The sequence below is a fragment of the Octopus sinensis genome, linkage group LG17, assembly GCF_006345805.1.
Source record: "Octopus sinensis linkage group LG17, ASM634580v1, whole genome shotgun sequence".
Classification (NCBI taxonomy): domain Eukaryota; kingdom Metazoa; phylum Mollusca; class Cephalopoda; order Octopoda; family Octopodidae; genus Octopus; species Octopus sinensis.
The window spans coordinates 26,350,523-26,366,163 of record NC_043013.1 but is presented as its reverse complement, the minus strand read 5'-3'; the positions used below and the strand labels follow the sequence as shown (position 1 = coordinate 26,366,163).

Below are 15,641 nucleotides of genomic sequence, written 5' to 3'. Positions count from 1 at the left end.
CAAGATGTCACACAATAAATGCAATCAGTAGATGCATCCTCAAGGACCAGCATGGTGAATAGATATATTGTCAGGCTGTTATATAGGAAATACAGAAGTATGAGATCAGAAGCTAGCAAGTTTAAACACACCAGAGGCACAGGCAAGAGTGGGGTGGGGGTGGGAGAGAGAAGTAAGTTGGGAGACTGACCAACATTACCACAGGGTGAACTGATGTTTATAAGGGTAGGGATTTTACTTGACTTTATGAGAGGGGAGGGCTGAGCAGGGATATGTGTGTATGTGTGTGTATACATGTGTATATATTAATTTGTCTGTCTGTTTACCTGTCTGTTTGTATATCTGTCTGTCTGTAGATACACACACACACATACACACATATGCATGTGTGTGTGGGCGTGTGAATGTGCGTATGTATATGTGAGTGTGCATATGTTTATGCATGTGTGTGTGCATGTGTGTGTGTGTGTGTGTGTGTGTGTGTGTGTACAGGGTGCCTAAGGTATTTGAGGACATACCTTTTTTGGGTCATTGCTACATTTTTTGCTAACTCTGTATAATCTTTTTTTCAGAAAATAATAATGGCAGACCCTCAGCTTACTCAAGAAATAAAGAGGCATGTTGTTATTGTGGTTAAAAAGGCTGAGCAATATCTCGATTCTTAGAATTTGCCAGATCTTTCATCTACAAAGTTTGCAAGGAGCTAGAGACTGAAGATGGAAATGTATCACCAGTAGCAAAGCATAAAAAGCATTCTAAATGCTCTGAAATCATCAGAACACCTGAATTTATGCAGCAAGTTCAACAGACCATTGATTACAATCCCAGAAAGTACATGAGGTCAATTGCAAAAGATCTCCATGTATCAGAAAAAGCAAAAGAAAATCACAACAACAGATCTAAAACTGAAAAATCCAGCAGAAGAAAATTTGATTTGGTTTTTCTCAAACGAGATAAACTTCAATCAAGATTATAAAATTAAAAGAAGAAATGACAGATGGTAATGCTTCAGAAGTTCCGAGTCTTATGCATACAAAATTTCCTGCAACTGTCATGATTTTAGGGGTTGTCAGCAATGAAGGACATGTGATGCCTCCTTACTTCCATCCACAAGGCCTTAGAGTTAACTCTGCCACCTACATTGAGTCCTGGAAATGATTGTTAAGCCCTAGATAGACAGTGCATGCAATAGAAGGCCATATGTGTTTCAGTAAGACTCTGCACTATTACACAGGAATGGATGGCTGAAAATTTTAACGATCACATAACCCCTAACATTTGGCCTCCTAATTTGCCAGATCTCAATCCACTGGACTATTAAACGTGGAGTGTCATTGAAAGAGAGGTCAATGAACATGCCCATAGCACCAAAGATTCTTTGAAAGCTGCCATAGTCAGAGTAATGTCCAAAATGAACCAGGACCACTTGATTCGAGCATGTAGATGATTTAGATCTCAAATAGAAGCAATTGTTGAAGCTGAAGGTAACTTTATTGAATAACATTATAGAAAAGGTTTATTTTTATCTTCATAGTAGTTTTTGATAAATAAAGTTATTATCTGATTTTTTATAAACATAAATCTGTCCTCAAATATCTTATGCACCCTGTATATATTAATCTGTTTGTATGTCTGTCTGTCTGTAGATACACACACAGACAAACACACACACACACATGCATGTGTTTGTGTGTGTGAATGTGTGCATGTGCATATGCATGCATATGTGTGTGTGCATGTGTATATGTGAGTTTGCACGAGTATGTGTGTGGGTATGTGTGCATATGTGTGTACATGTGTGTGTGTGTAAGTGTAAGTGTGCACGAGTGCGTGTGTGTGTGTGTGCGTGCATGTGTGTGTGTGGTGTGTGTGTGTGTGTGTGTGCGTAGCCGTAGTTAAGAGCATGCTGCTGGCATACAACCAGAGATAAAGCATTTAATTTGCTGTAATCAAGTCTGAGTCTATTGGACTTTGTTCACAAATCACAGGCAAACCTAGGTGCAACATCCAGACTTCTCACGACCAACTAACCGACAAACTCACTGATAAATCTAGATTGCAGGTCACACATAGATCTCTTACATTATATTATGGTTCCTCTCTCTTCTGCCAAAATGCCTCTGCTTTGAAATAAAATCAAAAATTAAGTTACAAAAGTGACGAGAAATATGGTAAAAATAAAAGCATGGCTTTCACCAGTAAATTTCAGTCTTTAGATTCTGTTTCTTTTTTCTATTTATTTATTTATTTATTTATTTATTCATTTATTTATTTACTTATTTTTTACTCATTTATGTACATATTTATGTATATGTATGTGTATGTCTGTGAGTATATATATGTTTGTTTATTCATATATCCATATATATACACACACACACACACACACATATATATATATATAATATATATATATATATATATTATATATATATATATATATATATATATATGCACACACATAAGAATGCTCCATATAGCATCATCATCATCATCATTTAACGTCTGTTGTCTATACTGGCACAGGTTGGATGGTTTGACTAGGGCTGGAGAGCTGGAAGGCTACACTAGACACCAGTCTGATTTGGCATGGCTGCTACAGCTGGATGCCCTTCCTAGCACCAACCACTCTCAGAGTGGCGATCTCTCTCTCTCTCTATATATATATATATGTATGTATATATGTATGTATGTATGTATGTATGTGTGCGTGTATATATATATATATGTATTATATGTATATATATGTATATGTGTATGTACATATTTATATGTATATATGTATATATATATGTGTGTATGTCATCATCATCATCATCATCATCATCGTTTAATGTCCGTTTTCCATGCTAGCATGGGTTGGATGGTTCGATTGGTGTCTTGGAAGCCAGGAGGCTGCACCAGGCTCGAGTCTGATCTGGCAGTGTTTCTACAGCTGGATGCCCTTCCTAATGCCAACCACTCCGTGAGTTTAGTGGGTGCTTTTTACGTGCCACTGGTACAAGTATCACAACTACAATTTCCATTTGATATTTATTTTAATGTTGATGTACTTGACTCAATAGGTCTCCTCAAGCACAGCAGGTCACCCTACGATCCAAGGTAAGCACAGTAGGACATTCTGCTGCAATCCAAGGTACTTTGGATGGGCTGGGGCTATGCAAAACTGGTGCAGGAAATAGCCATGAACTCACATTATTTGTCGGGTCTTTGCAGTCACAGCATATCTCCAGAGATCTTGGTCTTTTGTCATTACCTCTGTGAGGCCCAACGTTTGAAGGTCATGCTTGACCACCTCATCCCATGTCTTCCTGGGTCTACCTCTCCCCCGAATACCTTCAACTGTTTGGGAGTGGAACTTTTTCACACATCTCTCCTCATCCATCCACAGTTCATGACCGTACTAGTGCAAACGTCTCTCTTGCACACCACATCTGAGGCTTCTTATGTCCAGCATTTCTCTCAGGGCACTTACACTCTGTCATGTGTGCACACTGACATTACACATCCAGCGGATCATACTAGCTTCATTTCTTTCAAGCCTATGCATGTCCTCTGCAGTCACAGCCCATGTTTCACTGCCTTGAAGCAGGTACTGAGGTACTTTCAGTCCTGTGGGGTGCTTCCTGCCTGTGTCTCACCAGGTGTTATCACTGTGCACTGCAGCTGTGCTTCCTCTTTTCCACAAATGGACCTATCTCAGTGCATCTTGATCCCTTTCTCATTCTTACAGATCTTTCTGCAGTGACACTCTACTTCCAATACTTCCCCAACAACTGATATTTCAACAGGTGTTGCCACTGAAAACGGCAATGGATAAGTGACAAAGGACCGGAAGTGATAATTTACTGTACTTAATAAGCCATGTCAAACTAAATAAAATTGCTGTCATCGATACATACAGGCTTGTCCTTTAAAGGTGCTGATAAAATGCACTTGTGTCAGTGACACGTAAAAAGCACCCAACAAACTCTGTAAAGTGGTTGGCATTAGGAAGGGCATCCAGCTGTAGAAACTATGCACAACAGACAACTGGAGTCTGGAAAGCTCCTGGGCTGGTCAGCCCTTGTCAAACCATCCAACCCATCCCGGCATGGAAAACAAACATTAAACAATAACAACGATGACGATAATAATGATGATGATGATGATAATGATGATGATGATAAATTTATGTATTTTGACCTGATAGTGTAGACAATGTGCCTCTCTTGAATGACCTTCTCAACAGTCTGGTTATAATTCAGAAAAAAATGTATATTCAAATATATTATTAGGTCATCAAGTATGAAATTTGTAGTAAGGTATATGGTAAACTTTGACAACTGCTCATTTTGCACCATTATTATATTTTGACAATTTTTACCTTTTGTTAAAAAGCTGACACATCTATTTCTTTATTCTAACTCATTTTGCACTTTATAAAGTATTTATAAATCATTTTTTGTTCTTTTTGTTTACAGATGGATAAGTTGGAAATTCGTACAGTTTTGAAATATGAGTTCTTTCTTGGAAATACAGCATCACAGACAGCTTGGAATGTTAATGGAATATTTCATGCTAATGTTATTATACAGCAGACAGTATCAAGTTGGTTTGCAAAATTTTTTTCTGGTAACTTTGACCTCACAAATGAGCAACGTTGGGTTAGATCCATCTTAAAGTGTCCGTGAATTATTGTTGTTTGGTGCTAGCAAGCAAACAATATTGACTTACCTAGTTCAAATCGGTAAAGTAAAAAAGTTGGATAAGTGAGTTCCACATGAACTCAATGAAAATCAGAAATGGCAACGTTTGGAAGCCTGCATTATTCTACTTTCTTATCGCAAAAATGAATCAATTTTGAATCAAATTGTAACATGTGATGAGCCACCAAAACTCAGTCCAAAAAGCAAAATTCATCAAAAGAAGCTGATGGCATGTGTTTGGTGGTCTGGTGCTGGTGTGATCCATTATGATTTCATTAAACCTGGCTCATCAATCACGTCCGAAATATACTGCAGCCAACTGGACCAAATGATGCAAAAACTTACAAAAAACAGCCAAGATTAGTCAAAAGATCCACTCCTATTTTATTGCAAGACAATGCCAGACCACACATCGCAAAAATGACATTGACGAAACTACAGGAGTTGGAGTTGGAAGTTCTCCATCATCCACCATACTTACCATATCTTGCCCCCACTGACTACCACTTCTTCCAGAATTTGGATAACTTTTTGATAGGGAAAAAGTTTAATTATTGACTCTAGATTGCCAGGATTTTACAGTTCCGGGCTGGACAAGCTACCACTGAAATGGCAAAAGTATATTGACAATATGGGTGCATACTTTGATGAATAAATCTATTCCTTGCATTTATGAAACATTAGCAAACTGTTTCTTTCTTTCCTACAAATTTCATACTTGACGACCTAATATCATAATTAAAAGACAGCAAAGATGTGAATTCTGGTGGAAAATTAAATGAAAATAAAAGAAAAAGGATTATTCTCTTGTGCAATTCAATTATAATAAAGACTTTTGTATGTACACGTCGTTTTGCCTTTACGACTGTCGCAAAGAACATATTTAAAAGCATTAAAATATTTAAAAAAAACCCCTCCTAAATGTGAAAACATGTTCAAAACAGATATCAGCTAACAACTTTTTAAAAACATGATTTATTTTGTATCATTTTTCGAGTAAATTCGTATTCTTGAGATCGATTTAGCAACGTAAGCTGAGGTATGTTCTGCTTGCACAACGTTCAAAATTCAAAAAAGATGTTTTGAAAGAAGTGTAGTGTAAGGGAAATAACTCTTTCATACCGTAACAAATATGCATAGTGTAAGGGAAGTAACTCCTCTGTGCTAACATTGGAGGGAAAAGTTAGATAAACAACGTAAGCGAGAAGAAAGAAAATGAATGGTCTTTTTTTCTAGTAAAATATGCCTGTAATGCATAATTAAGCATTATATATTGACTAAAGTTATCTTTTATTGTAAAATAGCTGTTAGGGTTTACGAAAGATTTTTGCTAATGAGTAAAATAAGTGTGAAATCTTTACATCTTTCCACATATCAAGTCTTAATCTAGTTAATCTCATACAGCTTTCTACTGCTGCTGCACTTTAACCTAATAAACTGACGTTCTTTTTCTCTTTTACGTTAATTCCATTTAACGCTTTCTCTATTTACAGCCCATAATTTTCATGTCAGAGTTATTTCCCTTACTCCATTCTTTCCTTCAACAAGAACTTTCTTCCCTTCAACTCTGACGTCTGCTCGACTTTATTCCCTCATAACCTTTCGAAATAAATGATTTTTGTAAAGGAAATTTTCAAAGTATTTTTCAGATAGTATAGGCTTCTTATCAAATCTGACTTTATTGTGAAAAGTCTTTCTCGGAGCGAAACAGAGAGGCGATTCATGCAATTCATACGAGTCAACTTATTTCTTCATAACTTTCAGAAGAGATACTTTTTTGACTGAAATTTTCTAGAAATACGTTTCAGATAGCGTTGTTTAAGACTGATAGACGCACACATCTACATACTGTCAGAGAGTATATAATTTTTTTTATTATCAATCAGCACAGTATATTTCAAATGAAATTCTTAATGCTTCTTTTAAGTGCTTATATAATTTATGAATATTCTTCATATATTGAGAATTAGCAAGGTTAAAGAACATGTCTATGGAATTAATCAATTTGAAACGTGCTTTGAAAACAAATCATGGCTGTTCTTACGAAATCTGTTGGTAATTGAGGAATTAAGCTTGCATAATAGTCTTCATCTAACCTTCTTGGTGTGTCTGAGAATCAGGTAAATGGGGTGAATGTGGCAGAGATATTAGAGAACCATATAGAATGCTGTGTAACATTCATTCCGTTTCTTTTTAGCTCTGAGTTCAAATCTTGCTGAGGTAAAGTTTATCTTTTATCCCTCAGGGTTATTAGATACAGTACCAGTCCAGAGCAGTGGTTTAGGGAATTGTTAGAACGTATTAGAATGGCAGACATGACGCTTTATGTTATCTATTCTGGCTACATTTACTCTGAGTCAAAATCTTCTCCCATTTCTAGACAAAAATATATCAATAGAATAGAGAAAGTTCAGAGAGCTTTTACTTCTGTTGGCAACCAAAGGTCTCTCTCTCTCTCTCTCTCTCTCTCTCTCTCTCTCTCTCTCTCTCTCTCTCTCTCTCTCTCTCTCTCTCTCTCTCTCTCTCTCTCTCTCTCCTCCCCCCTCTCTCTTTCTCCAAGTGAAAGGAAGATTGTATGATGCATGTGTACGAACTGCATGGTAGTAAGATGTGGGCCCTGAACGTAGAGGACATGCAAAAGCTAGAGAGGAATGAAGCTAGTATGCTCTGCTGGATGTGCAATGAAGGTGTACACTTGTGACAAAGTGCTAGTGTATTGAGAAAAAGTTAGGCATCAGAGGAATTAGATGTAGTGAGCGAGAGAGAAGCCTGGGCTAGTTTGGTCATGTGATGCATATGGACGAGGATGGTTGCATAGCATAATGCAGTGAATGAAAGCTGTGGAAGGAGACCCAGGAGGACCTGAAGCAGAGTATTAAAGGCTGATCTGAAGTGAAATGGCAAAAGAATGAGATATCTGGCACCTTGAAGACCCATCCACCACAGCAGAATTGATATCCAAAAACCATTTTGGTTCTGCTTGTCCATGAGGAGCTCTGTCACACTTGTGAATGTTTGAGAGCACTGCTGCATGAGAGTACTGCTACATGGAGAGTACTGCTGCATGGAAAGTACTGCTGCATGGAGAGTACTGATGCATGAGAGTACTGCTGCATGGGAGTACTGTTGCATGGAGAGCACTGCTGCATGGAGAGTACTGCTGCATGGAGCAGTACTGCTGCGTGGAGAGTACTGCTGCATGGAGAGTACTGTTGCATGGAGAGCACTGCTGCATGGAGAGTACTGCTGCATGGAGAGTACTGCTGCATGGAGAGTACTACTGCATGGAGCAGTACTGCTGCATGGAGAGTACTGTTGCATGAGAGTACTGCTGCATGAGAGTACTGCTGCATGGAGAGTACTGCTGCATAGAGAGTACTGCTGCATGGAGAGTACTCTTGAACCTACCCATCTGAAGACATGCTGGAACATAGCTACTGGATCATATTAATATGTATAATATGTGAAACACTCAGCACTTAGCAGCTGATACTAATGCACAGAAACAATTGTAGTCATTTAGATTAAAACTGGTTCATTCCATTTTCTTGTATTGTAATTTTATATAGTACACACACACACACACATATACACACACACAACACACATGCACACACACACACATACATACATACATATACACACACATACATACATACATACATACATAACGGGAAAGTTTACGAAAATAAACAAAAGGCGAAGGCAGGTGGAGTACAAACAAACAAATGTATTAGTATAGCGCTCAGGAATAGAAATAGAAAAAGTCTTTTACGTTTCGAGCCTACGCTCTTCGACAGAAAGATACACAGAAAAAAACAAGGAGAGAAAAAAATGCATGTAGGAGCTAACGATCGATCATGGCGTCCTGACATACATGCATACATATATATATATGAGGGTCATAGTCCATCTCATTAGGGATAGAGTATGCTTAGATGAGATGCAGTTCGATTTTGTTCTGGGTTGAAGCATCACTGATGCCATATTCCTGGTTTGACAACTGCAGGATAAATACCTAGCTACAGATAAACCCCTCTACTTAGCTTTCATGGACTTAGAAAAAGCCTTTAACAAGGTCTCTCTATTCCTTATCTGGTGGGTGATACGGAAACTGGAGATTGACGAATGGTTAATAAGGGCTGTACAGGCCCTATACAGAGAGGCCATTAGTAAGGTTAGGATTGGCAACGAGTACAGTGAAGAATTCCGGGTAGAAGGAGACATACACCAAGGTTCAGCCCTCAGTCCCCTTTTATTCATCATAGTCCTCCAGGCAATAACAGAGGAATTCAAGACGGGTTGCCCCTGGGTGCTCCTCTATGCTGATGACCTGGTCCTCATAGCAGAATCACTACCGGAACTAGAAAAGAAATTTCGGGTGTGGAAGCTAGGTTTAGAATCAAAAGGCCCTAGAGTCAATGTAACAAAAGCCAAAGTTCTAGTAAGTAGGAAGGCGAACTCATCACATACCCCCTTATGTAAGCTATGGACACATAAGAGGTACACCAACATCAAGGAAAATTAACTGAGAAGATAGCTTTTGTGTGTGGCAGATGCACAGGGGCAATAGACACCACAGAAACTAGTAGTTGATAGCTTCCGCTACCTAGGTAACCAAGTTAGGAGTGGGCTCGGATGCTCAGAGAGTGTTACCACTAGAATAAGAGTAGCCTGGACAAAGTTTGGAAAGCTTCTTCCCCTACTGGCAACAAAGGGTCTCTCACTCAGAGTGAAAGGTAGATTGTACAACGCATGTGTGTGAACAGCCATGCTTCATGGCAGTGAAACACGGGCCATGACTGTGGAGGACATACGTAGGCTCGAAAGAAATGAAGCTAGCATGATCTGCTGGATGTGTAATGTTAGTGTGCACACATGACAGAGTGTTAGTGCTCTGAGAGAAATGTTGAACATAAGAAGCATCGGATGTGGCATGCAAGAGAGACGTCTGTATTGTTATTGTCATGTACTACAGATGGATGAGGAGAGCTGTGTGAAGAAGTGCCACTCCCAAACAGTTGAAGGAATCTGAGGTAGAGGTAGACATGGGATGAGGTGGTCAAGCATGACCTCTGAATGTTGGGCCTCACAGAGGCAATGACGAAAGACCAAGATCTCTGAGATATGCTGTGACTGCGAAGACCTGACAAATGAAGTGAGTTCATGGCTTGCAGGATGGCCTACTGTGCTAGCCTTGGATTGTAGGGTAACCTGCTGTGAATGAGGAGACCTATTGAGTCAAGTACATCAACATCAAAATAAAAATCAATGGAAATTGTAGTTGTGATACCTGTGCCGAAAGCATGTAAAAAGCACCATCCGAATGTGGCTGATGTCAGCACCGCCAAGACCGGCGTCTGTGCCGGTGACATGTAAAAAGCACCAACTGATCGTGCCCGTTGCCAGCCTCCTCTCGCTCCTATGCTCGTGGCACGTAAAAAGTACCCACTACACTCACGGAGTGGTTGGCGTTAAGGGCATCCAGCTGTAGAAACACTGCCAGATCAGACTGAAGCCTGGTGCAGCCTCCTGGCTTCCCAGACCCTGGTCGAACCGTCCAGCCCATGCTAGCATGGAAAATGGACATTCCGTGGACCGTGCATCTGCTCTCTCCCCTACATCCGCCCTACTGTCACCCGTTTCCCTCACCTACCCCCCACCCCTACCTCTCCAATGCACCATTCTCCGAGCCTTCCAGCGACTCCAGTCTGACCCTTCCACTTCATACATCTTCCCTAACTGACTCCTCCCCTCCTTCAAATGAGCCCACAACCTATGAGACCTTTTGGTCACAGCTTCTTCCCTAACCCAACCTCCCAACCCGGCTTGTTCCCCTGCTCTCACACATGCTGCTACACTTGCCCTTACCTCTCCAATACCACCCTCCTAACAGGCACCTATCATCGACCCCATCATATCACTGGTTCCTTCACCAGACATCAGGCTTGGCAATGACACCCCGGTCTTGTGCCATTTCTGCTCTACCAGTCATTCTTTAAAACACCTGTCTGTGTTCGGATTGTCCTCGCATAGGGGCCATCCAGACTCTCGTCTTCGCCATGAACAGACATTAATCTTCTCTCTTTGCTCCTTTGCACCATATGGGCTCAACTCTCCTCCCCTCTTCATCTAGGCCCCTTCCTTCCCTCCTCCTCCCCTCCTCCCATCTCTCCTCTTCATCTAACCCTCCTCCTCTCTCCTCTCTTCCTCTCACACCTACTTTCGTTCAATACTGATGCAGAATTGAGAGCTTGGTTTGATGAATTTTTCGAGTCGAAATCGGATGATTTCTACCAACGTGGTAAAAAATCTTGTTGAATGTTGGGAAGAAGTTGTGAACAACAAGGGTGAATACATTTTTGATTAATTAGTTGTTATTTTTTAAAAAGCCTTTTAAAAAATTTAAATTAAAAAAAATGGCGGGAACTTAGTTGCCAACCTAATACATCTGTTTTTTGTTTACACACCTGTCTTTGTCTTTGGTTTTTTGTAAATTCTTACTATATATATATATATATATATATATATATATATATATACATATATATATATATACATATATATATACTTTCACACATACACACACATGTACATATGTATGTATGTATGTATGTATGTATGTATGTGTGTATGTATGTATGTGTGTATTTATGTGTTTATGTGTGTAAGTATCTGTGTGTTTATGTACGTATGTATGTTTGTATGTAATGTATGTATCTGTGTATGTAATGTATGTGTGCGTTTATGTCTGTATATATGTGTATATGTATGTATGTATGTATGTATGTATGTATGTATGTATGTATGTATGTATGTAAGGGTGTGTTTATGTGCATGTATGTGTGTACATATCTAAGTATTCATTTGTTTATGATTGCTGAGTGTGTTTATTAGTCATATTATTGGTGATACTCATGTGAATATCAGGTTTATGACATTTTCTTTTGTTTTTATTTGGCGGGGTGGGGGTGGGGTGGGAGATGGCAAGGTGGGGAAATGTCCAGCTGTACATGGATACAATAATAACAACAATAGCTACTACTGCTACTGCTACTACTACTACTAACGCATCTGTGGAGTTGAAGGTCGAGATTTGTTTGTCAGTGATGGCAGCTTTGTCACTTTATTGGCTGTCAAAGAAGAAAAAGGTTAAAGGTCGTGTTTGATGCATTTCAACCAAGTTTACTTTGGGTAATTACATCAGAACCCTGTCCCTGGATTCTGGGACAGAGTTTCCACACTTTGCTACACAGCTGATTGCTTGAAGAATCTATCTTGGACATGTCTCTCTTGTGAGTCGCACCAAAACTAGACCTTGGGATTATAATATCTCCGTGCTAGCAACATCTCCATCTTGTCAGAGGTAAAGTACACCTTGTGCACAGGCTTATTATTTCATCATCATTATTATCATGAATGTTGTTGTTGTTGCTATTGTTTTTGTTGTTGTTGTTGTTGTTGATGATGATGATGATGATGATGAGGATGATGTTGTTGCTGTCGATGTTATTGCTGATGCTGAAAATATTGATACCTTGGTTCATTTCTTTTTTCTTTGCATTTGTTATCTACAAATTATTCATGTATAACTCATATATAAAATACATGCATATATCATCATCATCATCATCATCATCATCATCATCCTTGTCGTCGTCGTCATTTAACGTCCGTGGCATGGGTTGGACAGTTTGACTGGGCTGGCATGCTGGAAGACTGCACCAGACTCCAGTCTGATTTGGCATGGTTTTCTACAGCTGGATGCCTTTCTTAACCCTAATCACTCCGAGAGTGTAATGCTTTTACGTGCCACCAGCATGGGTGACATTTACGTGACACTGGGGTGGGGTGCTTTTATGTGTCACTGGCACAGGTGCCAATTTGTGAGACACAGGTATCTGCCTTGATGGTGATTTTGCTTGGCTTGATGGGTCTTCTTCTCAAGCACGACATAATGCCAATGGTTTCAGTCATTGCCTTTGTGAGGCCCAGCGCTCAAAAGGAACTCAGCCACTTAGCCTCCATGAGGCCTAATGCTCAAAAGGAACTCAGCCATTTAATCTTCGTGAGGCCTAATGCTGAAAGGGAACTCAGCCACTTAACCTCCATGAGGCCCAACACTCAAAAGGAGCTCAGTCACTTTGTCTCCATGAGACCCAACGCTTAAAAGGTGTTCTTTACTAGCATGAGTGCACTTGGCTTCATGGGTCCTCTCAAGCACAGCACATCACCAAAGGTCTCAGTCACTAGTCATTGCCTCTGTGAGGCTCAAAGTTTGAAGATCATGCTTCACCACTTCATCCCATGTCTTCTTGGGTCTACCTCTACCACAGGTTCCCTCCACAGTTAGAGATCAGCACTTCTTTACACAGCTGTCCTCGTCCATACACATCACATGACCATACAAGCAACAGTCGTCTCTTTTGCATACCACATCTGATTCCTCTTATGCCTAATTTTTCTCTCAAGATGCTTACACTCAGTCATACATGCACACTGATATTTCACATCCAGTGAAGCATACCGGCTTCATTTCTTTGAAGCCTATACATGTTTTCAGCTGTCACAGTCCATGTTTCACTGCCATGTAGCATAGGTATTTGCACACAGGTTTCATACAATCTGCCTTTCACTCTGAAAGAGAGGCCCTTTGTTGCCAGTAGGAGTAGGAGCTCACTGAACTTTACCCAACCCAATTTGATTTTCACAGCTATGCTCTTGGAGCATCCACCTCCACTACTAAGTTGGTCACCTATGATAATGGAAGCTATCTACTACCTCTAGCTTGATCCCCTGGCAGTTGATGGAGTCTATTTTCTGTGAATTTTCAGCATTTATTGTACCTGTGCATCTTCCCCACACAAAAGTTAGTTTCTCTGTTAACCTTCCTCTGATGTTACTGCACTTTTTATATGTCCAAAGCTTACACTGGGTGCATTGTATGGAGTTTCTACCAACACCTTTTCTACAAATCGAGCAGGGCCATCTACCTGAAGGGATTTGTGATTTGTCAGCCTTCCTACTCACTAAGACTTTGGTTTTTGCTTGGTTTTTGCTCTAAGGCCCTTTGATTATAGACCTTGTGTCCATACCTAGAACTTCTCTAGTTCAGGTAGTGATTCAGATATAAGAACAAAGTCATTTGCATAGAGGAGCTCCCAGGGGCAGCTTGTCTTGAATTCCTCTGTTATTGCCTGGAGGTCTATGATGAACAAGAAGGGGGTTGAGTTCAGATCCTTGGTGATCCCCTACTTCAAGCATGATCGTTGTCAGTACCGCCTGACAAGAGTACTTTCTTTGACTTGAAGAAAGTTGATTGGAATTTTAGTGAGTTAAAGCAATGAAATCAGTTGGAATTCTACATTCCCAGGGATGCCAATACCATCTTTCAGCGCATCCACAAATGCAATCTAAACGTGAAGCATCACTACCACATAAATCCATTAGAAAACCTCAAAAGTGCAATTTGGCAGGGGGGGGGGGGTGTGCTGAAGTAGCATGCCTTATCAGAGGAAGGAATGACAAGATGCTGAACATGGATACAGATTACATGGAAGAGAAGATAAGAGAAAATGGTGCAAAAGACTATCAAAGTATTTCATGTAGGTGACAGAAAAGAGACAGTTCTTAAATTTGAATAACACATAGGAACCAACCCAGATGGTAAAATGCTCTAGAAATATGTGCATTTGAGTTAGAGGCCTGATTCTCTAATCAACCCTCTTTGCAATGCTCCACACGAGCCAGATTATTCTTAATCCTCCACATAAGCCAGATTACTGATAATCCCAAAGTGTATGCAAAACTTATTGTTCAATGTTTTGTTGATATTTTTTGGGTTGAAAATCTAAATGTATATCTTCACTGCTACTGGCTTCCAATTCCATAACATCTGTGGAATTTACTCCTGCAATGCTGTGGTACCACCACAAGAATATGAGTAAATGGACTGCTTCTGGTCCTGATGATGATCGTGATCATTTAACGTCCACTTTCCATGCTGGCATGGGTTAGACGGTTTGACTGGAACTGGTAAGCTGAAGAGTTGCACCAGGCTCCAGTCTGTGTTTTGGTTTGGTTTCTATGGCTGGATGCCCTTCCTAACACCAACCACTCCAAGAGTGTAATGGGTGCTCTTTCTAAAATACAGAAGGCTCTTTCTGCTAAACCACTTTTTCATAGTTCCCCAATTATTTCTTGATAATTGTATTACCTCAGAGCAGTGGTAAATTGCCAGTATTATTCCTCTGTTCAAGATGGGTGACCCTGCATCACCTGTCGATCACTGTCCAGTCTGTCTCATTAACTATATCAACAAATTGATGGGGTCCTGTGTCATAGAGATACTCTGGAACTTCTGGCGCTTCCATAACCTTAACTGACTTGCACAGTTTTGGAGTCATCCTCCTCCACCTACACTCCCCTCCCCACCACTAGCATGTGTGTATGTGTGTGCGTGCAAACACACATGTATGTATGTATGTATGTATGAGCAACTGGTGTTTAGCTACCAAAAACCCTCCCTCCCCCCTCCCTAGCTACTCATCCTCTAATTGCCTATTTTCTTATTACAGCTAAAAATAATGGAAATCAGTGTTCAGAATCCCAGAACCATCTTTGAAAATGGTAGAGCTAAATATGTGGCCTACCAATTATCCCTAAAGGTAAGAACTAATACATGTTAATCTCTTGGTCTACGTTTCATCTCCAAGGGATTATTAACCATATGGTTATGTCAAAAGGTTGCTTTTGGTACCATTGTGGTATGGGATTCAAGCCCATTTTTCTTAAGTGTTTTTTTACTCTGGAATTTGATTGTCCAATATTTTCTGGGTAGAATTTAGAAGATAATAATTGCATGAAAGCTTTATTCACTCTGGGGGCTTATTTTAATACCAACAGGATCTTCCTTTGGAGTTGTGTAGTGATCCTCTGTATATCGATTGAAGT

The 15,641-nt window shown here is 39.9% G+C and overlaps 1 protein-coding gene across 4 annotated transcripts in view; it reads left to right on the top strand.

The window, feature by feature from the left end:
- The window catches only part of LOC115220937, a 57,013-nt gene that overhangs the window by 25,025 nt on the left and 16,347 nt on the right, over positions 1 to 15,641 (top strand). For 2 of the 4 annotated variants that reach the window (XM_029791146.2, XM_029791143.2), the window contains exons 1-2: positions 11,765 to 12,054; positions 15,266 to 15,355. In XM_029791146.2, the coding sequence (XP_029647006.1) occupies positions 15,275 to 15,355 (81 nt within the window). In that variant the 5' untranslated portion in view covers positions 11,765 to 12,054; positions 15,266 to 15,274. Of the gene's footprint in view, positions 1 to 11,764; positions 12,055 to 15,265; positions 15,356 to 15,641 lie in introns of those variants that run through there. The other 2 variants (XM_029791144.2, XM_036510463.1) reach the window with 1 other exon arrangement.